This window comes from Salmo trutta, chromosome 8 (genome assembly GCF_901001165.1).
Source record: "Salmo trutta chromosome 8, fSalTru1.1, whole genome shotgun sequence".
NCBI lineage: Eukaryota > Metazoa > Chordata > Actinopteri > Salmoniformes > Salmonidae > Salmo > Salmo trutta.
Window position 1 is genome coordinate 39,662,406 of NC_042964.1, and position 26,271 is coordinate 39,688,676.

A 26,271-nucleotide genomic window follows, 5' to 3' on the forward strand; every position below is an offset into this window, starting at 1 on the left:
GCTCAAATTGTGACATGTCTGGTGAGTATGCAGGCCATGGGACATTTTCAGCTTATGTACATATCCTTGCAACATTTATTTTTAAACTAGGCAAGTCAGTTAAGAACAAATTCTTATTTTCAATGACAGCCAAGGAACAGTGGGTTAACTGCCTTGTTCAGGGGCAGAATTACATATTTTACCTTGTCAGCTCAGGGATTCGTTCTTGCAACCTTTCGGTTACTAGTCCAACACTCTAACCATTATGCTACCTGCCGCCCTGTGCATTATCATGCTTATGCCTGCCCATACCATAACCCCACCGCCACCATGGGGCACTCTGTTCACAATGTTGACATTAGCAAACCGCTCGCCCACACGACACAATACACGTGGTCTGCAGTTGTGAAGCCGGTTGGACATACTGCCAAATTCTCTAAAACTACATTGGAGGCAGCTTATAGTAGATACATGAACATTACATTCTCTGGCAACAGCTCTGGTGGACATTCCTGCAGTCAGCATATTGCATGCTTACTCAAAACTTGAGACATCTGTGGCATTGTGTTGTGTGACAAAACTTATTCTGTGACAAAAGCTTCTTAATATGCCACACCTGTCAGTTGGATGGATTATCTTGGCAAAGGAGAAATGCTCACTAACAGGAATGTAAACACATTTTGGGACCAACAATTTACATGTTGCGTTTATATTTTTGTTCAGTGTATATTGAGTCATTTTAAAGTATATACTCCCTGACAGTCTAGCTTGAATTTCTGTGATTATTAGCGAGATGGACACAGCCAAGAAACTGTGTAAAAATGTCCATTATCTTTATCTTATTTTTTTACTCCAACCACCCGCTTTTAAACCACAAACTTTAAGGTGCGTGCTGCCACCTACTGTGCTGGAGTGTGTGGTCAATCATGGTTTACATTAGCTCTACATATATAAAGGGAAACAAACGGATTAACATAAATCCACCTACCTAACTGTACTATTAAGAACATTTAAAAGAGCCCTACTAACTTCTAACAGATCCTTCCCCATCCCTTCCAAATTCGTCCAACCTCAATGACAAACCATGTATGCCAACCAGATGTAATGACAAGTTCAATGTACAATGTCCTAGATACAACTGAGCAAACACCCCCTCTTCCTTAGTTAGCTGACCTTTGAATCTTGGTCCGTCTACCTTTTTTGGCGCAAGGACTTCAGAGAGAGACGAGGAATAAACTATACATCTTTGCATCTGTTCCCTGTCGAGACTGTCGATTTATCAAACAATATAATTTCCATTATTACATTATGATTGGGATAAACAGTTTATGGCTGCATGCATGAAGAATTTTATGTCTGTCTACTACAGTTTTCAATACATTGGGACCAGGTTGGGGCTTAAGTGGATTGTTGACAACAAGCTGCATATTAATGTAAATAAATCACAAATATATATGACATTACTGTCTAGGCTAGTGGACCTAATGGTCTTGGCCTGCTCCTCTGATAAGGCCTTTTTCCACTAGATTGGACTAGAGGTCTTCGATAATTCCATCAAAAGATAATCAAGTGATTTACCACTAATTACCAGTTGAATACAGAAATGACCATGCATCATCTGCACTGTGCATGGAATAACTTTTATTTTTCATGTATGCCTACAGATCTAATACATTTTTATGCACAAACACAATGCGTTACATTTGCAACTCAGTTATTATGTATGATAAAGATATTGACTATTATATTTGTTGTTAGATTTGTATATTTTATTATATTTGTTAGATGCTGGGATGAAATACGGAAGATGGAATTCATGGCGCATGGCGAGATGAAGCGAGGCTGAAAGAAGAGCATGAGGTTCAAACCCAAACCAACATCTGCGAAATACAAGCACAGTACTTTCTCCTTTGAGTCAAGTACAGAAGAGATAATTATGCGCCTGAAAACCCTGAGCAGTCAACGGATAGTGAACTTGAAATTGAACCTGACAGAAGTGAAGAGGAAGAACCTGCACCGACAGGTGATATGAAGGCTTCCGAGCCTCACCCTAATGACCAGGAAAATGGCCGAGATGACTCTAGCCCAGTGGGAGTACAATTCTTGGCCGATCCGTTTGTGGTATCAGGCTGTGTGAAGAAGGAGTTGGTTCTTGTCAATTCAGTCAAAGTGTCCAGAAGTGTACTTGAGTAGAATTTTTGTGTCTGCTGCCCAGAGGGAGAGGGCGCTATGCGACTAGGGATGAGAGCTGTGTCCTGCTTTGCTCTCCGACGTAGAGCGCTGCTAAAAGGAGAGATAACTGGGGTAGCGTTGAGTGTTGAGGTGGATCGACTGAAGTTGAAGATCCCCGGTGTCTGTGATGCATACCGTATGTTGCGATGCAGACCCGGTGGCAAGCGCAAGCCTGAGGAAAACCTGCCTGTCCTTCTGAGTTTTTATGCATTCACACCCCTTGACTTTTTCCACATTTGTGTTACATCCGTGAGAGCTTTTGTTTCAAACCCACTATGGTGTTTCAGGTGCCAAGCTTATGGTCATGTTGCAGCAGTATGTAGGAGGGAGATTCTGAGGTGTGAGAAGTGTGCAGGAGGGCATGGGAGAGTGTGTAGGTTCGGTGGAAAAGGTGGAATGCTTCAATTGCGGGGTGGCCATGTTGCTGGGGATCAGAAATGTCCTATGCAAGTGAGACAGGTTGATGTTTCCAGGTTGAGAGCACTGCACAAAGTGTCATTTCCTGAGGCAGTGATGAAAGTAGAGGATGGAGGGCAAAGGGTGAGGAAGCCTGTTAGTAGTAGGCCAATACAAAGTGACCCGAACAGTTTGTGCTTTACTAAGGTGGCTTCTTGGTGTTTATTGCTATGGTCATTAATTGTACCGCACAAATGAAAAGAGAATCCCAGAAGATTGGTATTTTTTATGTTTTATTTAACCTTTATTTAACTAGGGAAGTCAGTTTAGAACAAATTCTTATTAACAATGAAGGCCTACCCCGGCCAAACCCAGACGACGCTGGGCCAGTTGTGCACCGCCCTATGGGCCTACCAATCATGGCCGGATGTGATAAAGTCTGGATTCAAACCAGGGACTGTAGTGACAGCCTCTTGCACTGAGACGCTGAGCCACTCGGGAGACCAAAAAAGGATATATACAGTATCTGGTTAGATGATGGTGCATTTTCATTTTTCCCCATATCCTTTTTTTGTGAACAAATGTTCAAAATTCATATGGCACTCGCACATCTGAGCAATCTTTTTTGCAGGTGCATGGCAACAGTTGAACGAGATGAAGGAAAAAGGAAACCGCACACTGCTCTTGATAGTATCACTGATCTTAAATAAGCTTACGTATCGGCCTCACGGCCTTCGTCAGAGCTTTTGTGAATTTCTTTAAATTTAGCACACTTATGTAGACCTAGCCCCACCCACATCCGTTCCACGCATCGACAGGAGTTGGAGGCGAAGGAAAAACAAATATGTGCTACCAAATATAACAATATGCATTTCATAAATATTCGAATAAAGTGTGTAAATAAGACGTATTAAACACGTCTGTAAAACTACAATGAGGACATAGCAAGTTTTAATTAATCATTGGGTATGTCGTACGAAAAACATCAGCGTAATCTTAAATAGGAAGAGCCTGGTTGATTTTCTTTTGTGGCTGGCAGTTGGCATGAACCAATTTATCGCGTAAATTGCGACTTCTCCTATACACAATACATGGTGGATTTTTAAATATACCAGTGTTTCTTGACCACATCTCCCACTTTTCGCGAGTTCAAAGTATATGTGGTTGTGAACATTACGGAGTGTTCTTTAGCGGGTCTTTTTTGTAGCAGTTCATCTCCTGTTTTTCCCAATGACAAATTAAGAGCTTCATCCACGCATTGTGTCGAATAGCCTCTTCTTAGAAACCTAATGCGCATCTCCGCTGCTTTTTCTAGATAATCCTCTGTGGAGTGGCATATACCGCGCAGTCTGAAAAACTGGCTTCTTGGAAGTCTCCTTTTTAATGGCTCAGGGTGGAAGCTGTCCCCCTGTAATAAGTATTTCTGTCCGTATCTTTTCTATACAGAGTTGTAAACAGGGTTCCATTTGATTTCTAAATCCACATATCGAGGTAATGATCACGTCGAGTGTCTCATTCAATAGTGAATTTGAGATTGGGGTCAATGTCATTGAGTACGGCCATAAAATCGGACAGCTCTTTTTCCGTTCCTTCCCATATGCAAACAAATGTCAATATATCGATACCACTTCAGGACTTTATTCAAAAATGGATTTTCGTTTTCATTGCGTTCTTCAAAAATATCCACATAAAGGTTAGCATAGCTCGGAGCGAATGTGGAGCCCAGCGATGCTCCATTCGTTTGGAGGTAGTATTCATCATCAAACCTGAAATAGTTATGTCAAAACATATTCTGCCAGCTCTAGAATAAAGTTTGTTGGTGGATATTCATTGGTATCTCTGTCTCCCAAATTGTGTGCTAGTGCTGCCAGCCCCCCCACATGGGGAATGCTGGTATATAGACTCTTGACATCAACTGTGACCATTTGTGAACAAATGTGCAATGCACTTTCCGAACTGTAAAAAGCAACAATACACAACGAAGCGTCTAGTCTTCCAGGAAAAGTCACACGAAGAAAGGAGTCGCTGCATTGAACCAGAGTTTTTAAACCCAGAGGTGCAACATCAGGTGACTTTCGTGAACGCTTGCTAAGCAGACCAGGCCGGGGTTTGTGGTTTGAGAAGTCAATAGAAGTGAAAAATTCTTCCTTAGTAGTCAATTTTCTTAAAAGCTAAAGGCATAACCTAGATTTGAGCCAATGTCTTTTGTAACTAAAGATGTTATAACTACAACCTCAACAAAGTAAAAAAACGGACACGTTTTCATTTTCGTCAAAAACGACGTAATATTGAAGGAGTGCCTTTGATTTGGCAGCACGCACATGCGCAGTTTGTTTCTGCACATGAGTTTGTCTGCTTTCCAAACACTTAAAAGACGACGACGTATTATGATGTCTGACGAATTTACACTTGCAGAGCAAGTGGCAAGGGAGGAAGGAATTCATTTTAATTTAATTAACAAAAATGAAAAAGGGGGAGGAAGGAATTAATTTTATATGGACCGCCCTTGCCCGGAAATTCGTCACTCAATGGTTGTGTTTTCAGCCACCGGTCGCTTTTGGGTGCTTTATATGCCTACAGTCAATTTTGATTGCATGTCTACTTATATTAACTATATAATTATTAATATACACCTACTGTATGATAGCTTGCAAATTAATTAGCTAACTAATGTTAGCCTGCCTAGTTACTTTTGAAGAAGGGAAGAAAAAAAATTATACGCTTTCCAAAAGCTAACCAAACAAAAACATAATTACTTTTACGGTATGTGTTTGTGCATTAGTAGCACAATTTCAAACTTAGTTACTTACACTTGTATGTTGACCCCATATTGACATTGATGTTTTACGTTTTGGAGGATGTACAATCATCGAGAATTGAATTATGGGGCGTTTCAGGCCCGAAGTTGAACATAATTGTTCACTCGCAAACTCCATTAAAAACGAGAGCTGAGGGGCTTATGTTGCAAACTGCTCTTGCTTGGCTAATCATTTGGACCGAGGACAAATATGGCCGCGGGGATTCCCCCAAGGGCAAAAGACGAGGGTGTGTCTTTAATGAGTTTGAAACGCAGCCTTTAGCTTGCCAACGTCGCGATGACATCGCCGACAAGCGTGCTCGGGGATTTCTATTAGAGAAGCAGTTACTGCCTATCTTCATACTGTACTGTCTTTGGTTGAACTCTCGTTCTTTACACATCAGTGGTGGTTTCCACTAGTTATTACAGCCACAAAGTCAAAATGGACTATATCGTAAAAATTTATGAAAACAGAAATTTGCTTTTTGGGTTAGGGTTAGACATAAGGTTAGGGTTAGGCATAAGGTTAGCAGTGGGGTTAGGTTTAAAATCAGATTTTAAAGTCAACTGTAGAAATGGGCGGGGTTTATGACTTTGTGGCTGTGGTAACCGGTGACGACCCCTTAGTGGTTGAACTCAACTCCTCCCCTTTTATTATACTTTCCCATACAGCATTGCGGTGAATTATGGACCAAAGTGGTAAGCGACAAATTACTCTCCAGTTTCAGCTGTATTTTAGTTTTATTTGTGTATCAGTAGATTTAACTTGATACACTGCGAAATAGATTTAATTTGCAAACTTATTCATGTTCAATTATACTTTACAAGTATTATCAGTGGAGTGTTTAAAGTACAATAATTGCGGCCTTGTAGCAACCTCTCGTTGCCAGCCCACTGCTAGCTAAATTGCTAATATATTGCTAACTTTAGTTTCCGCAGATCTGTGTTGCTACAGTAGTAGTTAGCTAGCTAGCTATACTTTTTAGAATAAAGTGACGGTTGGAGTTGGTCTGCCAGTGCAAATCTAATAACTTAAATTGTCTGGACAGTACCCTAACCTTGACAAAATATTCAGAATGAATAATGCGATGTTTGTAGCTTAGACTAAGTGCTAGCTAAGGTCTGCATTCTCCATCAATTTATACTACAGACTGTTAGCGTTGGCTAAAATGAAACACTAGCGCTTTACTAAACTATTTATCATGGTTTTGATCACCTATGGATTGTCAACTTATAGTGTCATTGCTAGTAGCAAGTATCATGTAAATGTTCGCTTGGTAGCTAATGACTGACCCAGGTCACTGAGATTTTGAATGATCCATCGTTCCCCCACAGACAATGACCTGCAAGGCACAGACGGCTCGGGGAGTCTTGGGGGCCCTGATGTCCGCAGACGCATCCCCATCAAACTCATCTCCAAACCAACCATCAGGAGCAAACCTGCTCCCCGGACACAAAGACCCACGGGCAGGCAGCCCTCCAAACCCCAGGCTGGGGATGAAGGTTAGCCAGCCACAAGTGCTTTCTCATTTTCTCAGTTTGTATTCCCATGGGATAGGAATGGGATAGGGAAACCTGTTGCTAGGTCATAAAGCAAGCTTTCATATGGGACTACTGTACAACATATCTGTGTTTCTAGAGAGTTTTAGCTTCAAGCAAGAGGAGAGGTTCGACTGTGGTACCAAGACTGGGGATGTGTTTGCAAGTCAACGGAGGTTCCCCCAGCAAATGTTTTGGGACTTTAAGGTAGTGTTTCAATATCTATCGTTGGGGGAAAAAATGCATTCCACCTACATCATTACTGTGTCATAGACCTCTTGGTCTTTTCCCCACAGTTGAATTTGATAGGTGAAAAGGATGACATTCCAGCACACTTTTGTGACAAGTGTGGTCTGCCCATAAGGATCTATGGACGCATGGTATGTCTCTTCGATCACGTTTTACATAGTGTGTTATGTGTCTCTTGAAAATGTTTTATAGTAAGAGGCTATGAGTGCAGAAGCTTATGTTATTATTTGTATTTACTCACCAGATTCCATGCAAGCATGTGTTCTGCTATGAGTGTGCTTTGCTCCACGAGAAGAAGGGAGACAAGATGTGCCCAGGGTAAGCTCTTGACTTTTTTATTTTTAACCTACCCACTAGTGCAGTGGTTTTCAACTGGTTTTGCCTCTGGACCCAAATTGAAACAGGTTGTCTCAGTTGCAACCCAATATTCGCATTGTGAAACAAAAATATCCCAAATGCAACCTGGAAAAATATTTTGAATGCTGTATTGATAGTAAAGGTAGTAATTAAATGACAAGGGAAAAACATTCCCACATTTTATTGTCAATAATACATTTTACCCCATATTCTTGATGAAGAATGTTAATAAGCTCACTGGTTTGAGACCACAAAATCAACCAGATCTGCTAAATAGCTCTGCTAATTGCGATATAAAAAATACTTTGAACGAAAAGAGATAAATAAAATAAATAGTAGGTTCATTATAAATTTTACACACTTTCTTACTGGTTGTAGTTTAAGTTCTGACTGGAGTATTTATATATATTTTTTATTCAGACAGCCGCATCTAGTGACGTTCTGTTTGATACCGGAGCCCCGGGGCATGCACCAAAATCGCTAAACAGTGTGCCGAGGCTTGTATCACTTTATCAGATGCACGTGATCAATGACGTCCGGCACTTCGTTTTGTCGAACAACCACCTGATTGGTTTCGGTAGAAGACAAAGTGTGAAGGCACGTGTGATGTCATGTATACTGATTTGTCTGTTCTAAATTCTTTTGACCATTAGGTGCCACTAGTGTACACTGTGTTGATCAAAGCCTCGCGTAATGAACCTATTTTCTACACAATTGGCTGGAAATGTTTCCCCATTACTACCTGCGACCCATTCAAAATGTCCCACCAGTTGAGAATCGTTGCACTAGTGTATTCAACTGTCCATATGCAGGGCTCCTGAGTGGCGCAGCGGTCTAAGGCACTGCATCTCAGGGCTAGAGGCGTCACTACAGACACTAGTTCGATTCCAGGCTGTATCACAACCGGCCGTGATTGGGAGCCCCATAGGGTAGCGCACAATTGGCCCAGCATCGCCCGGGTTAGGTTTTGGCCAGTGTAGGCCGTAATTGTAAAAAATAATTTGTTCATAACTGACTAGTCTAGTTAAATAAATCAAATCAAAATATACTATCTGTATGTGTGGTTGCTGACTGCACTTACTAACTAAACCTTTGTGCTGTTTAGTATGCAGCTCTTCAGCTGCACAGACCCGGTCCAGCGCATCGAACAGTGTCTGCGGGGCTCCCTCTACATGTGCAGCATCGTGCAAGGCTGCAAGCGCACCTACCTTTCCCAGCGTGACCTGCAGGCCCACATCAACCACCGCCACATGAGGGCAGCCAAGGCCTTGGCAAGCCGCCAGGACGCCCTGCACCTTCCCCCATCCACAGAGGTGCCTGACCGCTTCCGTGTGCCCCCGCCTCACCTGCCCAAGACCCAAGGGCACCTCCCGCCCTCCCTCCAACACGGGGGTCATGACCCGTACGGTCAGCCACCACCGGCTTCCCATGATGCACCTCCTCTTTCCCAGGAGACCTTCCGCATCGCCACGGTAACTACACGCGCACGCAGCAACCTCATCACCGTGCCAATCCAGGATGACTCCGGCTCTTCCTCCACCTCTTCCTCCCGTGACCCTCTCCCTCCTGGCCCGGGCCCTGCTCCACCCCCACACCACCACCCTGACTACCCTGGTCAGCCTGTAGTGTCCCACCCCCACCACATGATGGCGCCACCGCAACAGCACTATGGCCCTCCGCCTCCTCCCCCTCCACCCATCAACCACCCCATGCAGCACCCGCCCCAGGGCTCTGGGACACCCCACATGGTGTACAACCAAGCCGGCCCTCCCCCGCCTATGTCCAACGCACCCCCTCCCATTACCCCCCCGCCAGGACACATCATGGGTCAGATGCCCCCCTACATGAACCACCCTCCTCCAGGCCCCCCACCTCAACACGGTGGTCCTCCAGTCAACGCCCCCCCTCCCCACCACTACAACCCTAACTCCATGCAGCAGTTCCCTGAGGACCAGGGCACACTCAGTCCCCCTTTTAACCAGCAAGGGGGTCTGAGCCCTGGGATGTGGCCTGCCCCTAGAGGGCCTCCTCCTCCAAGGATGCAGGGCCCCCCACCTCAGGGCCAGATGCCTGGACCCCATCACCCCGATCAGTCCCGCTACCGCCCTTATTATCAGTAAACTCTCAACTCCCCACAAAGTCAGGGGCATTGTTTGACTTGTCCCTATTCCTCTCCACTGGTTTGAATAATGTGAACATGAGTCTCTGGGTTCTGTATGACTGTAATTTCTATGGAAACACTTAAAAGAGACTAGTCTATGGTGAATGTATGTATGTAGCTGTTCACTTTTATTGATGTGAACCTTTTGGACTGTCAAATGAGCAATGATACATTTGAATCGCTCCTGTATTGGTCTCTAATGGACATTGTTGTATCTTGAACATTTTTGGTTTGATGACGTCTCAATAAATATTTTCTAACCAAGTTAAATCTCATTATTTTTCAATATTATTAGTTATGGAAAATGTTTCATCCATATCGATAGGGGGCGGTGTATAATCTAACATTTGACATTGTTTGTGTTGGGAGCCCTGTGTTTTGGTTAATCACATGGCCTGGATTTGAACCTTTTATTTAAAGCTTTTTCATCAAACTTCCCCTTTTTATGTCAGATGGTCCAGCACCATTCTTCAGACAATTGCTTAATTTTTTTCTTCTAATTGTCATTTCTGGAAAAGGCTTAAAAAAGTGAAAATCCAGGTCATGTGACATGATTGACCAAAACATGGCCCTAGTTATGTGCGAAAATGAGAAGATAGCTGCTGGGAGAAAATAAATACATTTTGAGAGGGGTGGCACTATAATTGTGTCAAGGACAAAACACCAAGATTACTTTATTACAAAGTATTTCACATTTATGACTTATCAACTGTTGCAGGATGCTATTTGATGTCACCCTCCCTAGCAAATGCTTCAGGGGATTATTTTGCTACTAAAATTGTCAAGCTACTAGTAGTGTTTTGCTGTGGACTATTTGCTTTGATTCCAATGATTGTTGAGGCTATTTGAAAATAAGCAACTTTATTGTATGTTCATTAAAAAAAAGTATACACAGTGTACAAAACATTAGGAACACATTCCTAATATTGAGTTGCACCCCCCTTTGCCCTCAGAAGAGCTTCTATTTCTCAGGGCATGGACTCTAAAAGGTGTCAAGCATTCCACAGGGATGCTGGCTCATGTTGACTGCAATACTTCCCACTGATTGGTCTTCACATTATTAATAAACATAAAACATTTGGAATCAGCCTATAAGAGGGTGGCTCTGTTGGTAGAGCATGGTGCTTGCAACACCAGGGTTGGGGGTTTGATTCCCATGGGGGACTAGTATGAAAATGTATGCACTCGCTACTGTAAGTCACTCTGGATAAGAGTGTCTACTATATGACAAAAAGTAACAGGTTTTGGGTTTCAAATCGACTGTTACAGCATACATCACTTTGACCTTGGACAAAATATCATTTGGGAACCTTATTATTGCTAAAATAATGTGTTCTCTGTCAGATCTTCCCTCCCGAAGTTCCATGACTCTCGGTTCGCAGGGGAGTAGACCCTGTTATCAAGCTCGTCCCCAGCCAGAGGATAGAGCTTCCAAATAATGTTGGACACCTGCGGATGACTTCATTCACAGACAGACTCTTTTGTTCAATCAAAAGTTAATAATTAGGGGGTGCTTATATAGTCCTGTTTCACTGTATGTACAAGTGGTTAACCTGCACAGGTGTGAAATAGATTTTTTGCATATTCCACTCCTACTGAGAGTGGGACCACAGCCAGGGGATCAGCTATTATTGACAGCGACCCTGGAGAAATTAGGGATTTTACTTTGTCAGCTCGGGGATTCAATCCTACAACCTTTCAGTTACTGGCCCAACGCTCCTTACCTGAAGTTCATTGTATCGTTTTGTACCTTTCCACTGAGAAATCCAGCAGAGTTACAGGTGAAGTCGGAAGTTTACATACACCTTAACCCTTTTTTCTCCAAACAACGATGGTAATTATGGCCAAACAGTTCTATTTTTGTTTCATCAAACCAGAGGACATTTATCCAAAAAGTACGATCTTTGTCCCCATGTGCAGTTGCAAACCGTAGTCTGGCTTTTCATGGCGGTTTTGGAGCAGTGGCTTCTTCCTTGCTGAGCGGCCTTTCCGGTTATGTCGATATAGGACTCGTTTTACTGCGGATCTAAATAATTTTTTACCTGTTTCCTCCAGCATCTTCACAAGGTCCTTTGCTGTTGTTCTGGGATTAATTTGCACGTTTCGCACCAAAGTAAATTAATCTCTAGGAGACAGAACATGTCTCCTTCCTGAGCGGTATGACGGCTGCGTGGTCCCATGGTGTTTATACTTGCATACTATTGTTTGTACAGATGAACGTGGTACCTTCAGGCTTTTGGAAATTGCTCCCAAGGATGAACCAGACCTGTGGAGGTCTACAATTTTCTTTCTGAGGTCTTGGCTGATTTCTTTTGATTTTCCCATGATCAACAGGTACACCTCTAATTGACTCAAATGATGTCAATTAGCCTATCAGACGCTTCTAAAGCCATGACATAATTTTCTGGAATTTTCCAAGCTGTTTAAAGGCACAGTCAACTTAGTGTATGTAAACTTCTGACCCACTGGAATTGTGATACAGTGAATTATAAGTGAAATTATTTGTCTGTAAACAATTGTTGGAAAAATTACTTGTGTCATGCACAAGGTAGATGTCCTAACCGACTTGCCAAAATGATAGTTTGTTAACAAGAAACTTGTGGAGTGGTTGAAAAATGAGTTTTAATGACTCCAACCAAAGTGTATTTAAACTTCCGACTTCAACTGTATAACTGAGTAAACAAGTTGATTATACAGGATTGAATTTATCAAGAGTAGTAAAACTACATGTGTGTTTGCTATTTACACTGAACAAAAATATAAACGCAACATGTAATGTGTTTAATGAGTTGAAATAAAAGATCCCAGAAATGTTCCACACGTACAAAAAGCTTATTTCTCAAAAATGTTGTGCACAAATTTGTTTACATCACTGTTAGTGAGCATTTCTCCTTTACGAAGATAATCCATCCACTTGACAGGTGTGGCATATCAAGAAACTGATGAAACAGCTTGATCGTTACAAAGGTGTACCTTGTGCCGGGGACAGTAAAAGGCCACTTCAAAATGTGCAGTTTTGTCACACAACACAATGCCACAGACGTCTCAAGTTTTGAGGGAGCGTACAATTGGCATGCTGACTGCAGGAATGTCCACCAGAGCTGTTGCCAGAGAATTTAATGTTAATTTCTCTACAATAAGCCGCCGTCAACATCCTTTTAGAGAAGTTGGCAGTACGTCCAACCGGCTTCACAACCGCAAACCACGAAGGAGTAATTCTGTCCGTAATAAAGCCCTTTTGTGGGGAAAAACTAATTCTAATTGGATGGGCCTGGCTCCCCAGTGGGTCGGCCTGGCTCCCAAGTGGGTGGACCTGTGCCCTCCCAGGCCCACCCATTTCCTTATACTCAGCAAAATATTTGAAATTGCTGCATGTTGCGTTTTATTTTTATTCGGTATAGAAGAAAACATACAAAAGGCGTGTATACAGGTATTAGCAGTCCAATATCAGCACATCATCATATCAAGCATGTCGTGCATATTTAGCCTATCCTTTATGAGATATTGGGTTACACGCCAGTCCAATCATTACTCACTACATTAGCACATTAGTCTTTGATTATTACTTGTCATTATTAACCATTAAGATCTACCTATATGCCTCTAATTACATTCAATTGCTTCAGGGGCAACAAACTATGAGCTCTGACATCTCCAGACCCTTCAGTCTGTTACCTGAATGACAAAGAGTCTGAACACGGTGTGACACTAAGACCTTTGTGTACTGTCGTGGCCAAACGTTTTGAGAATGACACAAATATTAATTTTCACAAAGTCTGCTGCCTCAGTTTGTATGATGGCAATTTGCATATACTCCAGAATGTTATGAAGAGTGATCAGATGAATTGCAATTCATTGCAAAGTCCCTATTTGCCATGCAAATGAACTGAATCCCCCAAAAAGATTTCCACTGCATTTCAGCCCTGCCACAAAAGGACCAGCTGACATCATGTCAGTGATTCTCTCGTTAACACAGGTGTGAGTGTTGACGAGGACAAGGCTGGAGATCACTCTGTCATGCTGATTGAGTTCGAATAACAGACTGGAAGCTTCAAAAGGAGGGTGGTGCTTGGAATCATTGTTCTTCCTCTGTCAACCATGGTTATTTACATGGAAACACATGCCATCATCATTGATTTGCACAAAAAAATGGCTTCACAGGCAAGGATATTGATGCCAGTAAGATTGCACCTAAATCAACCATTTATTAGATCATCAAAAACTTCAAGGAGAGCGGTTCAATTGTTGTGAAGAAGGCTTCAGGGCGCCCAAGAAAGTCCAGCAAGCGCCAGGACCGTCTCCTAAAGTTGATTCAGCTGTGGGATCGGGGCACCACCAGTACAGAGCTTGCTCAGGAATAGCAGCAGGCAGGTGTGAGTGCATCTGCACGCATTGTGAGGCGAAAACTTTTGGAGGATGGCCTTGTGTCAAGAAGGGCAACAAAGAAGCCAATTTTCTCCAGGAAAAACATCAGGGACAGACTGATATTCTGCAAAAGGTGCAGGGATTGGACTGCTGAGGACTGGGGTAAAGCCATTTTCTCTGATAAATCCCCTTTCCGATTGTTTGGGGCATCTGGAAAAAAGCTTGTCCAGAGAAGATAAGGTGAGCGCTACCATCAGTCCTGTGTCGTGCCAACAGTAAAGCATCCTGAGACCATTCATGTGTGTGGTTGCTTCTTAGCCAAGGGAGTGGGCTCACGCACAATTTTGCCTAAGAACACATCCATGAATAAAGAATGGTACCAACACATCCTCCGAGAGCAACTTCTCCCAACCATCCAGTTTGGTGACGAACAATGCCTTTTCCAGCATGATGGAGCACCTTGCCATGAGGCAAAAGTGATAACTAAGTGGCTCAGGGAACAAAACATTGATATTTTGGGTCCATGGCCAGGAAACTCCCCAGACCTTAATCCCATTGAGAACTTGTGGTCAATCCTCAAGAGGCGGGTGGACAAACAAAAACCCACAAATTCTGACAAACTCCAAGCATTGATAATGCAAGAATAGGCTGCCATCAGTCAGGATGTGGCCCAGAAGTTAATTGACAGCATGCCAGGGCGGATTGCAGAGGTCTTGAAAAAGAAGAGTCAACGCAGCAAATATTGACTCTTTGCATCAACTTCATATAATTGTCAATAAAAGCCTTTGACACTTTTGAAATGCTTGTAATTATACTTCAGTATTCCATAGTAACATCTAACAAAAATATCTAAAGACACTGAAGCAGCAAACTTTGTGGAAATTAATATTTGTGTCATTCTCAAAACTTTTGTCCACGACTGTACACACAATTCGCTAATGTGTCATTGACACTACATATTGTGAAGTAATATGTTATGCTTGAGGTTCCTGCCTTAACTTATGAATGTCCTGTGAATGATCTGGCTGCTTCTCCAGTAGCATGGCGTAATGAAGTGCGGAAGAACATGGACATCTTCATCTCATCATCAAAGTACATGAAGCTGCTAAAAAAACATTAATTTTTTATAACAATTTAAAAAAAGGTATAATCTTTTCAAATTATATCAAAAATAGGACTAGTGGAGTTATTTCACACATGCAGCTAACAAAAATATAGGAAAATGTCTGCTCTACCCAAAATTACAACCAACTAATTGCAGCATTACCACAAAAATGGAAAAAGCACGTGAAAGGGGGATAAGGTAAGGAACTTGTCTGTTGGCACTGCATTAAAGACCAAAATTAAATTGTGATAAATAAAAAAATATACCAGTTTAATTTAAGGACCAAACAATTGACAGCTGTGCCATATAGATTGCAAAATAGTTAGGAAGAGATTTTTCGATGTATCGATTGGCACATGGTTTATGAGCTGATACACAAAACGACGCCGGATTCAAAATTGGGATTTTTCTTATTTAAATTATTATGCAAAGTTCTTGCAACCAACATAATGTTATATATATATATATATATATATGGGGATACAACCTTCCCAGCTCTGCAGATTGTGTAAAGCTGTTATCAAGGCAAAGATGGCTACTTGAAGAATCTAAAATCTAAAATCTATTTTGATTTGTTTAACACTTTACTGGTTACTACATGATTCCATATGTGTTATTTCATAGTTTTGATGTCTTCACTATTATTCTACAACATGGAAATAGTAAAAATAAAGATAAACCCTTGAATGAGTTAGTGTGTCCAACCTTTTGACTGGTACTGTATACAGTACTGTTTGGACACACCTACTCATTCAAGGGTGCAAAGAGAAATGACAGTCCATCATTACTTTCAGACACGGTCAGTCAATCTGGAAAATTTCAAGAATTTTGAAAGTTTCTTCAAGTGCTGTCACAAACACCATCAAGCGCTATGATAAAACTGTCTCTCACGAGGCTGCCACAGGAAGACACAGAGTTACCTCTGCTGCAGAGGATAAGTTCATTAGAGTTACCAGCATCAGAAATTGCAGCCAAATAAATGCTTCACAGAGTTCAAGTAACAGACACATCTCAACATCAACTGTTCAGAGGAGACTGCGTGAATCAGGCCTTCATGGTAAAATTGCTGCAAAGAAACCACTACTAAAGGACACCAATAAGAGGAAGAGACTTGCTTGGACCAAGAAACATGATCAATGGACATTAGACTGGTGGAAATCTGTTCTTTGGTCTGATGAGTCTAAATTTGAGATTTTTGGTTCCAACCACTGTGTCTTTGTGAGACATAGAGTAGGTGAAGGGATGATCTCTGCATGTGTGGTTCCCACCGTGAAGCATGGAGGAGGTGTGATCGTGTGGGGGTTCTTTGCTGGTGACACTGTCTGTGGTTTATTTAGAATTTCAGGCACACTTAACCAGCATGGCTACTACATCATTCTGCAGTGATATGCCATCCCATATGGGCTATCATTTGTTTTTCAACAGGACAAGGACCCAATACACCTCCAGGCTGTGTACGGGCTATTTGACCAAGAAGGAGAGTGATGGAGTGCTGAATAAAAACAACTACCTTTATAAAGCATTGCATGCATCTACAGTATACTTGCATTTGCATAGTGGCATACAGTTGAGCAGACACCTTTTCAGGATTTCCACACATGGATGTGTGAAAATCTGGGACTTTTATAAACGCATTTCATGCAATTCTACACATTTACATGATAGATGACATTAGCAGAATATTTTTTAATACCACACAAATGGCCAAATGCCAGCTACTGTGCAACTCGCTATTCAGATAGAATACAATTTTTTAACTCTATTTATTTTTTCTTATTTATAATCATATTTATTTGTATATATATATATATTTTTACACCAGATACAAATACAGATACATACGAACAACAAACACACACAAACAACGACCACATCTCATCTGCCCCACATGCTCACACCCTGCATTATTGTTTGCTACATGGCATTAAATTGTACCAAATTGTTTTTCTCGGTCGCCCATGCTACTTCAATAATAAATCATTCGATTTTTTTCCATTTTATAAATGGCGAATTGATTGATTTCCATCGTTATTTGTATACGTTTTTTCAAGATGAGTGATGAGAAGAGAGTCGTCCAGACGATTGTGTATCTCACAACACCCCCATATGGCATGTCTTGAAATATACAGACAGTCTGATTAAAGGTACATTTACATTGTAGTACTTCTGACAGCCAACTTTCTAGCGTCACCCATAATATTTTGACTTTATAGCATTCCCTGAAAGCATGGTGTCACAAGTGTAGAGAGGAGTAGGCAGGAGGCAGTCACAGGTTTAGAACTACTGAGTTTATTAAAGCACTATATATATATATATATATATATATATATATATACTGCTCAAAAAAATAAAGGGAACACTTAAACAACACATCCTAGATCTGAATGAAAGAAATAATCTTATTAAATACATTTTTCTTTACATAGTTGAATGTGCTGACAACAAAATCACACAAAAATAATCAATGGAAATCCAAGTTATCAACCCATGGAGGTCTGGATTTGGAGTCACACTCAAAATTAAAGTGGAAAACCACACTACAGGCTGATCCAACTTTGATGTAATGTCCTTAAAACAAGTCAAAATGAGGCTCAGTAGTGTGTGTGGCCTCCACGTGCCTGTATGACCTCCCTACAACGCCTGGGCATGCTCCTGATGAGGTGGCGGATGGTCTCCTGAGGGATCTCCTCCCAGACCTGGACTAAAGCATCCACCAACTCCTGGACAGTCTGTGGTGCAACGTGGCGTTGGTGGATGGAGCGAGACATGATGTCCCAGATGTGCTCAATTGGATTCAGGTCTGGGGAACGGGCGGGCCAGTCCATAGCATCAATGCCTTCCTCTTGCAGGAACTGCTGACACACTCCAGCCACATGAGGTCTAGCATTGTCTTGCATTAGGAGGAACCCAGGGCCAACCGTACCAGCATATGGTCTCACAAGGGGTCTGAGGATCTCATCTCGGTACCTAATGGCAGTCAGGCTACTTCTGGCGAGCACATGGAGGGCTGTGCGGCCCCCCAAAGAAATGCCACCCCACACCATGACTGACCCACCGCCAAACCGGTCATGCTGGAGGATGTTGCAGGCAGCAGAACGTTCTCCACGGCGTCTCCAGACTCTGTCACGTCTGTCACATGTGCTCAGTGTGAACCTGCTTTCATCTGTGAAGAGCACAGGGCGCCGGTGGCGAATTTGCCAATCTTGGTGTTCTCTGTGAAATGCCAAACGTCCTGCACGGTGTTGGGTTGTAAGCACAACCCCCACCTGTGGACGTCGGGCCCTCATACCACCCTCATGGAGTCTGTTTCTGACCGTTTGAGCAGACACATGCACATTTGTGGCCTGCTGGAGGTCATTTTGCAGGGCTCTGGCAGTGCTTCTCCTGCTCCTCCTTGCACAAAGGCGAGGGTAGCGGTCCTGCTGCTGGGTTGTTGCCCTCCTACGGCCTCCTCCACGTCTCCTGATGTACTGGCCTGTCTCCTGGTAGCACCTCCATGCTCTGGACACTACGCTGACAGACACAGCAAACCTCCTTGCCACAGCTCGCATTGATGTGCCATCCTGGATGAGCTGCACTACCTGAGCCACTTGTATGGGTTGTAGACTACGTCTCATGCTACCACTAGAGTGAAAGCACCGCCAGCATTCAAAAGTGACCAAAACATCAGCCAGGAAGCATAGGAACTGAGAAGTGGTCTGTGGTCCCCACCCGCAGAACCACTCCTTTATTGGGGGTGTCTTGCTAATTGCCTATAATTTCCACCTGTTGTCTATTCCATTTGCACAACAGCATGTGAAATGTATTGTCAATCAGTGTTGCTTCCTAAGTGGACAGTTTGATTTCACAGAAGTGAGATTGACTTGGAGTTACATTGTGTTGTTTAAGTGTTCCCTTTATTTTTTTGAGCAGTGTATATGTATATAAAAGCGGGATGAAATCTAAAGTGCAAAATAACAAAGTGCTCAGGAAATAGTAGTAGTGACTCATCTCAGGAAAACAAACATTTACAATGACCAACAAAGACAAATGACAGAGGGAGTATATATACAGTGATAGCGTGGGGATGGAACCAGATGTGTGTAATGATGACGATGCAAGTCCGGGGTTGAGGAGTGAATGGGGTTTGCCAGCAGCAAGTTCGGCAGCAGCTAGAAGGCCGGCGACGTCGAACACATGAGCTGGACAGGAGGGGGAGCCAAAGCTGGTGTGACACATGGATTATTGAGTCCTTTTTAGTTTTACACCTAAAATAGGACTGCCGTTGTGCTGTAGAATTTGTGAATTAGTTTATACTGGATGAAACGTACATTTTTGTTAACTGTAGTTTCGTTAGTTATGCTCCAACATTCCCTCCATATTGTGCCAACATCAGTTATTTTTAAGTCTTGATTCCAATAGGTTATATTTTTTTCTAAGAGATTGTCTGTTGGATATGCTCTCTTCAAGGTTTTGTATATCTTACCTATCATATGAATATCCTTTTCTGACCCAAATAAGATGCCCTCAAGGTTGCTCTGATGTCCAAAAGATTTCAAATGGAAATGTTGTGATATGTAACTTTTAAGTTGCATGTATTTGAAAATAACTACATTGGTCAGTCCAAAATGTTTTTTTAATTCTGGTTTTTAATCTTTATTATTATTGTAAATTATTGTTATTAATGTAGCCTATTTATTAATCTAAACCAGTTCTTTAAATATGCAAAACGTGTTTTGTTTCATTCTATTGAGACATTTTGGTTGGCTAAATTAAGTCTTTTCAACTGTGTGCTCCATATTTAGTTTAAGATAGGTTATAAGTAGGCCTTTAGTAAAATAAATATCATTAGCCTATTGCAAATATCATTAGTCATTTGTTGGGTATGGTAGCCTTTCTTGGTAATTGCTGCAATATAGACTGCTCAAACTTTTGTGAAGGTTAAAACCAGTTCGCAAGTGTTTAGTTTCATTCTGTTCTGCCATCCCTGATGCAGTAAAAAAAAACATTGAATAATGAAGTAAGCTTCATACGACATATTTTTGAGCGCAAACCCATTACACCTCTTTGTTTGCCCATATATAAAAACCCATGTTTTTCTCTCTCCCCTACTCCAAATTGATAAACACTGGCTTGATATTCCAGTGACTTTAGGAACACACACTTCAATTCATCCATTTCCTGTGGGTTTGAATGTAAGCTATCTATAGTTGCCACTCTTCTCTTTTAGGTTTATCAGATCATTATATTTAATTTACTTTAAGAATTGAAAAATAGTAGACTACAACTGATCCAGTTTCACTTCTTCAATTCAATTTCTTCAGAATCAGAACTCCTACTGCCAGTTACGTGAAAGGTCCCCGAACAAACTGTCCTTAAACTCCAAGGTTGTTTTACTGAGGGGAATATCCATATGACTAATGTACTCAATAAAAATATCCAGCAGACTTCATCTCCAAATGAATGACCTGATAATGCAGATAATATGGACTGAATTTCGTTTTTTACACGTATAAAGTCCGAAGACGGTCTGAGATCTACTGTCACTGTCTCCATCACTTCATCTTATAGGATATGATAAACTTTATTATCCCTGAGGGGAAATTTGTCTTGGAAAATGAAAGTCATACACTGAGTTTACAAAACATTAGGAACACTTTTTGCCCTCAGAACAGCCTTAATTCTTCGGGGCATGTTTGACTAGGTATCTTCCTTTCCCTTTCTACAAGGTGTTGAAAGCATTCCACAGTGATGCTCCAATGTTTCCCACAGTTGTGTCAAGTAGGCTGGATGTTCTTTGGGTGGTGGACCATTCTTGATACACACGGGAAACTGTTGAGTGTGAAATGTTTTCGCAGTTCTTGACAGACAAATCGGTACACCTGGCACCTACTACCATACCCTGTTCAAAGGCACTTAAATATTTTGTCTTGCCCATTTACCCTCTGAATGGCACACATACAGTACACAATCCATGTCTCAATTGTCTCAAGGCTTAAAAATCCTTATTCAACCTGTCTCCTCCCCAATCATCGACACTGATTGAAGTGGATTTAACAGGTGACATCAGTAAGGGATCATAGTTTTCACCTAGATTCACCAGGTCATTCTATGTCATGGAACACTCAGTGTATCTAATCATTAACAGAGATCAGGATGATGATTCCTTCATGGTCTGTGCCAAGTTTATACTGTACCTCTTTAGTTGTTCTTCTTACTAACAATGGCTTCTACACCACAAGACACGCAATGGGAACTTTGAATTAATTGATTAATTTTTTTAGCAAAAGAATGAAGCATCATCTCAAAATGTAAAATGTTAAACCCCATGTGACCTACTTGTTGTGTGTATGTACTGTACTGACATGTATCTGATAGATGCACACACACTACATGTTAATGTTTTTAAGTGTATGAAAATTGTAATGTATTTTGTCTGTAATGTATTTTTGATGGGGATCCTAATAAATCAAAATCAAATCAAACATACTCTGCTTATCTGCATCACTGTTTGAGAGTTATTTACCTCATCTGAAAATGTTTATAGTTTTTCTTTACCTTCATGACATATATATCTACTGTGTAGGATTCACAATGGCATTTCTAGAACAATATGTGGGATCCAAACCAGGCAAATGGATCAGTGGCTTTAGGGTATGTAAACGTTGAGACACTCATCAGTCCTCATCTCTTATCACTATTATAAAACACAATGAAAGTGCTCTTTTGGATCCATTGAGGTCTTGCCACCTGGAAATACTGGAAATACCCCATACTAACCTCCACCAACTTAATCAATCATGGTTACTGTTGTATCACCCAGAACAGTTTGTCAAAGATCTGTACTTAATCATCTCTTATCAGGGCTTTATCTGTGACCAATATATCAAAACCCCATGTTAGTCATCCTATAACTCGTATCAATATCTCATTTACAGGACGTTCAGATATTTTACATATAAAATACTTCAAAGTTAACATTCCTATAAAATCCCTATGTACACGTATAAAATGCAACATTGTCAAGCTATTTAAAAATGTTTTTGAAAATAAATAAATCATAGGAATGAAATGTTCTGATATTTCTTTCAAAATCTCATAATACACTTGCAATTGAGTATCTGTTTAACAGTACAAAAAAATAAAAATATATTATATATACAATTATTAGTTCAATAAGAAGTGTCCTGTGTACATATGGTTACTGTATGGTGTCCATTTTAGGACAGCATCCTTATGTCAATTATCACCAGAAAGCACAGTGATCACAGGAAATGCATGACATCCCAGGAAATGAAAGTACTGTACACACCACTACACTCTTAGACAAATGTTCCAAAAGGGTTCTTCAGCTGTCCCCATAGGAGAACCCTTTTTGGTTCCAAATATAACCCTTTTTGGTTCCATGTAGAATTATCTGTGGAAAGGGACAGCCGAAGAACCCTTAAAATACTGACATCTGAGAGTGTAGTTCTGGAACTAGAACTTGGTTTCTGGCTCTGAGACCTGGGGAGAGGAAGGAGATTTAGATTTTATTTTGTCAGCTCATCTTACTGTACTTTTATTTTTACGAATGATTTTTACAAATGACCTGTACCTCCACATGAGTTGCAACATTACGAGAGTTATCATTTTAAGGGGATTGGTGATGATTATTCATTACAAATGTAGAAAAGACAACGACAAATAGATTTGATGGGTCTCTGTTACTTACATGTACAAATTTGTCCCTGTTACGCAAACTTGACACACCATTGCATTGGTTGCCATGGATAGTGGCTGTTGTTATAACCTGTAAGACAAGATGATTCACAAGAATGAGACAAGTTCCTGTGTATGAACCGATAAGGTTTGGCACCTCTTATCTAGTCTGTAAGGGTGGAAACATAAATAGATACACAGTATTTTTCTACAGATAAATGTTATACCTTTTCACAGACTTTTGTGTTTTCAGAGTTTACTGGATGTTTCTCCAGGATATGTAGCATGGCATCGTGGAGTGTCAGGAAAAACATGGACGACTTCACCTCGTCGTCAAAGAACATACAGCTGTGCAGTTTCTTCTGGATGTACACTTTGGACACAAGGGATAGATATCGTTAGATCAATCACTTCACCTCTATTTGTTTCAGAGTGATTGAATTCAGTGTTGAAGAGAAAAAGGGAGAAGGAATAGATGGGACAGATGGCTTGTCTTAAACCAGCTTACCGTCACATGCCACAATGTAGACCTCAACTTCAACCCGAATGAGCTCTTTGAGTGCCTATAGAACACATCAAAATATCAGTACCCAGCAAGTAGAAATACTCTGGTAAAATATACAATCATCCCCACATTCCCCAGGGTTGTAACAGAAGAGTTTTGTTTTACCGCTTTGAGTCCCTTGAGGGCAGAGATGTCGAGGAAGGAGACGGCTGAGAAGTCCAGGATCAGGCTATGGACGTCTACTCTGGGGACTTGGATGTTGGCAGGAAGCTCAGAGTTCCAGTTCACCTGGACAGGAAGGTCCTTGAAGTCAGTGGGCTGGTCCAGCTCCTCCATGTTGCTCTCATCCTCAGACTCCTCAATGGGACCAGAGCTGGTGAGCAGTAGGCCTTTCTGCACCGGGAGAACCACAACATTACTAATACCTCTTCTTGTGAAAACCTGACTACATGTAGAAGGTGATCTTTGGAGGTCCACCCACCACTATGGGATGATGATTCATTTGTTTTTCATATACATGCAACCCCAAGACCATACTGATAAGGCATGTACGGGGACGACTACCTATAGGTAGGTCCTGCAGCGTGTGCTTGATGTCTTTTGATTTTGGATTGCTGAACGTATGTTGTTGCCAGGTTTGAAACTAATGTTTTGGGCTAGACTGATTTATGACATGCTTATGGCCATTTGAATGAAATTTTATGATACAGGGGGCTCTTGTAAAGTGTTAACGGGGTAACTTTGTGAGTGGAAGTTATCTTTTTATGGGTTTCTAAGGGCAACAGATAAGTGCACCACTACTCACAGATGTCATCTGCAGCTCTCCTTTCTTTAGAAGTTTCCTGATCGTCCTCAGGGCTTTGTTTCTCTTTCTCAACACCCTCAAAGGGTTAAAGCCCACCTGAAAACACATGAAAGTCAAGTTGAACCCTAATTAGCAATTGCACACATGAATGTGGGAGTAACTGTTACACATGGGCTTTATTGTGAATGGGACATGTTGTTTACCACGGCATTGGCCATCATACAGATCAAGGATAAACTTCATCTTATCTGCATGTGCTTAGTGTTTAGTAAGGTGCAAGTAAAACTTTACTAACGCCAATTTGTATGGGAACTATTGCTATACAACCTGGTATACTATATTACCTCATACACTGAGGTGGTATTGACCTTCGTGAGTTTATTTGGTCATTCTTTATGACCTTTTTCCATTGGATCAAATCCGATGAGAAAATAAGATGTCTTAATAAGTAGACCCGTGAATCATTACCTTATTGGACCATGTAATGGAAATTGTAATGCAGAAGGCCTACGTGTAAATGTGTTTGGCAGAATTCTTTATTTTACATGTCTAATTGTGTATAATTGCTTACTTACAGCTTCCACCAGCTTGCCTCTGAAAAAATCTATATTGGCAAAGAAGATGGGTGACGGTATCCTGAAGATCTTAACACCCTCTGGCTCATAGATCTGGAAAGAGATATATAAACAATAGAACAAGGACCATGTGTAGACATACCATCTTCACAGTCTTGTAAGATAAAAAGATATTGGTGAGTGTCTTTAGTCCACATTACAGTTTACTCACACTCATGTAATCCTTGCGGTCTTTGTAGATATCTGTTCCTGTGATATTGGCCAGGACACTGCAACGTGGGCTGGAATAAAATGTATGCAGAAATGTCACTATGACATTGTGTTCCAGGGTTGGGGTTCATTCTGAATTGAGTTGTGAATTGGTCTTTAATTACAATTCAATTATTGAATTTGAAATAAATGTGAATTGGCCACATCCCACAAGAAGCAGCATTTTAATTGAATTTGAATTAAAGGAAGTAGATTTGAATTCAATGAAATTCATTGTAATTCAAATGGGTCATTTATTCCATACATCATTATGCACATGTTTATTTTGGCATCATGCATGGTTACCAATACTTGAAACATTTCATTTTTATCTCCTAAAAAGAGTATTAAATAATTAACAGTGGTCTGGAAATATTCTAAGATCATTTTGTCTGTAATAATTCATAATTCACTTACACGTTATTAAATATTTAGAAAAATACATTTCCCACAATGCATTAAATCCAACACTCCAGAATAGAAGGGAACAACTAAACATTTTAGGGTAAAAATACAAATAAAACACTGACATCTGAGTTATAATTTTTTTTTAAATGATGGTATCTGTATTCTTGAGTAAGAGGTGGCAGATGTTTTGGGAATGAGGCTCGGCTGTTTCATGTCTCAGTTGAATTTATTTCAATTGCTTTGAATTCAATTATACTTCCTTTTATTAAAATTAAATTTAAATTATGCTTCCTGTGAGGTGTGGCCAATTTAAATTTGAATTTCAATTCTTGGGTTGAATTGAATCAAATTCCGAAATTTCGAATTGACCCCAACCCTGGTGTGTCCACCTCCTAATAACATTGAAAACTGCCAAAGAATAAAAACAGACACAAGTTAAACAATTTTTTTTAGGTATTTGGAGATTTGTGCCCATACTCACAACTGAGCCCTGAAGACAACGGTGAGCAGCTCCATCCCTAGACCTACAGCCAGCCCCAGATCCAGCCCCAACAGGATGGAAGCCAGGCAGGTCACCAGCCACACCACCTGGATAAAGACATGGAGGGGAGGCAGGACAAGGGGATGCGGGATGGAAGGGATTGGAGGAAATATGAGTTAATTATTACAGTTGGTAAAGACATCACTCCTTGTTTCCATTATAGGTGCAGTTCAGTGGGAGTGTCTCAGAAGACTCACACAGTCAGGCCGGTCTCTCCTCCACAGGTAAGGGACTTCTCTGATCTGCATCAACATCCCCTTCAGGTTGACTATGACCACCGCCCCCAGCACCGACTGTCAACACAGAGGGAAAAAGTCAGGCAATGACA

General features: G+C 41.2%; 2 protein-coding genes across 2 annotated transcripts in view; one reads left to right on the forward strand and one right to left on the reverse strand.

Moving 5' to 3' along the window:
- Positions 1 to 6,022: 6,022 nt before the first annotated feature.
- Positions 6,023 to 9,974, forward strand: LOC115198898 (E3 ubiquitin-protein ligase Hakai-like). The gene is made up of 6 exons (XM_029761298.1): positions 6,023 to 6,103; positions 6,740 to 6,907; positions 7,044 to 7,150; positions 7,240 to 7,323; positions 7,437 to 7,510; positions 8,655 to 9,974. The coding sequence occupies exons 1-6, from the start codon at positions 6,091 to 6,093 to the stop codon at positions 9,667 to 9,669; spliced, it is 1,461 nt and encodes a 486-aa protein (XP_029617158.1). The 5' UTR covers positions 6,023 to 6,090; the 3' UTR covers positions 9,670 to 9,974.
- Positions 9,975 to 20,944: 10,970 nt separating this feature from the next.
- Positions 20,945 to 26,271, reverse strand: part of LOC115197960 (uncharacterized) — a 28,836-nt gene continuing 23,509 nt past the window's right edge. The window contains exons 32-41 of the mRNA XM_029759626.1: positions 26,141 to 26,236; positions 25,884 to 25,990; positions 24,957 to 25,026; positions 24,746 to 24,838; positions 24,171 to 24,266; positions 23,531 to 23,758; positions 23,369 to 23,423; positions 23,088 to 23,233; positions 22,874 to 22,951; positions 20,945 to 22,665 (exon numbers count right to left, since the gene is read on the reverse strand). Of these exons, the coding sequence (XP_029615486.1) occupies positions 22,639 to 22,665; positions 22,874 to 22,951; positions 23,088 to 23,233; positions 23,369 to 23,423; positions 23,531 to 23,758; positions 24,171 to 24,266; positions 24,746 to 24,838; positions 24,957 to 25,026; positions 25,884 to 25,990; positions 26,141 to 26,236 (996 nt within the window). The 3' untranslated portion in view covers positions 20,945 to 22,638. The remainder of the gene's footprint in view (positions 22,666 to 22,873; positions 22,952 to 23,087; positions 23,234 to 23,368; positions 23,424 to 23,530; positions 23,759 to 24,170; positions 24,267 to 24,745; positions 24,839 to 24,956; positions 25,027 to 25,883; positions 25,991 to 26,140; positions 26,237 to 26,271) is intronic.

Bases quoted from the DNA above. Each gene is read 5' to 3' on its own strand.
- LOC115198898 (XM_029761298.1), top strand. The intron at 7,151-7,239 runs GTAGTGTTTCAA...TTTTCCCCACAG, and splicing joins AAATGTTTTGGGACTTTAAG to TTGAATTTGATAGGTGAAAA. The intron at 7,511-8,654 runs GTAAGCTCTTGA...TGTGCTGTTTAG, and splicing joins GGAGACAAGATGTGCCCAGG to TATGCAGCTCTTCAGCTGCA.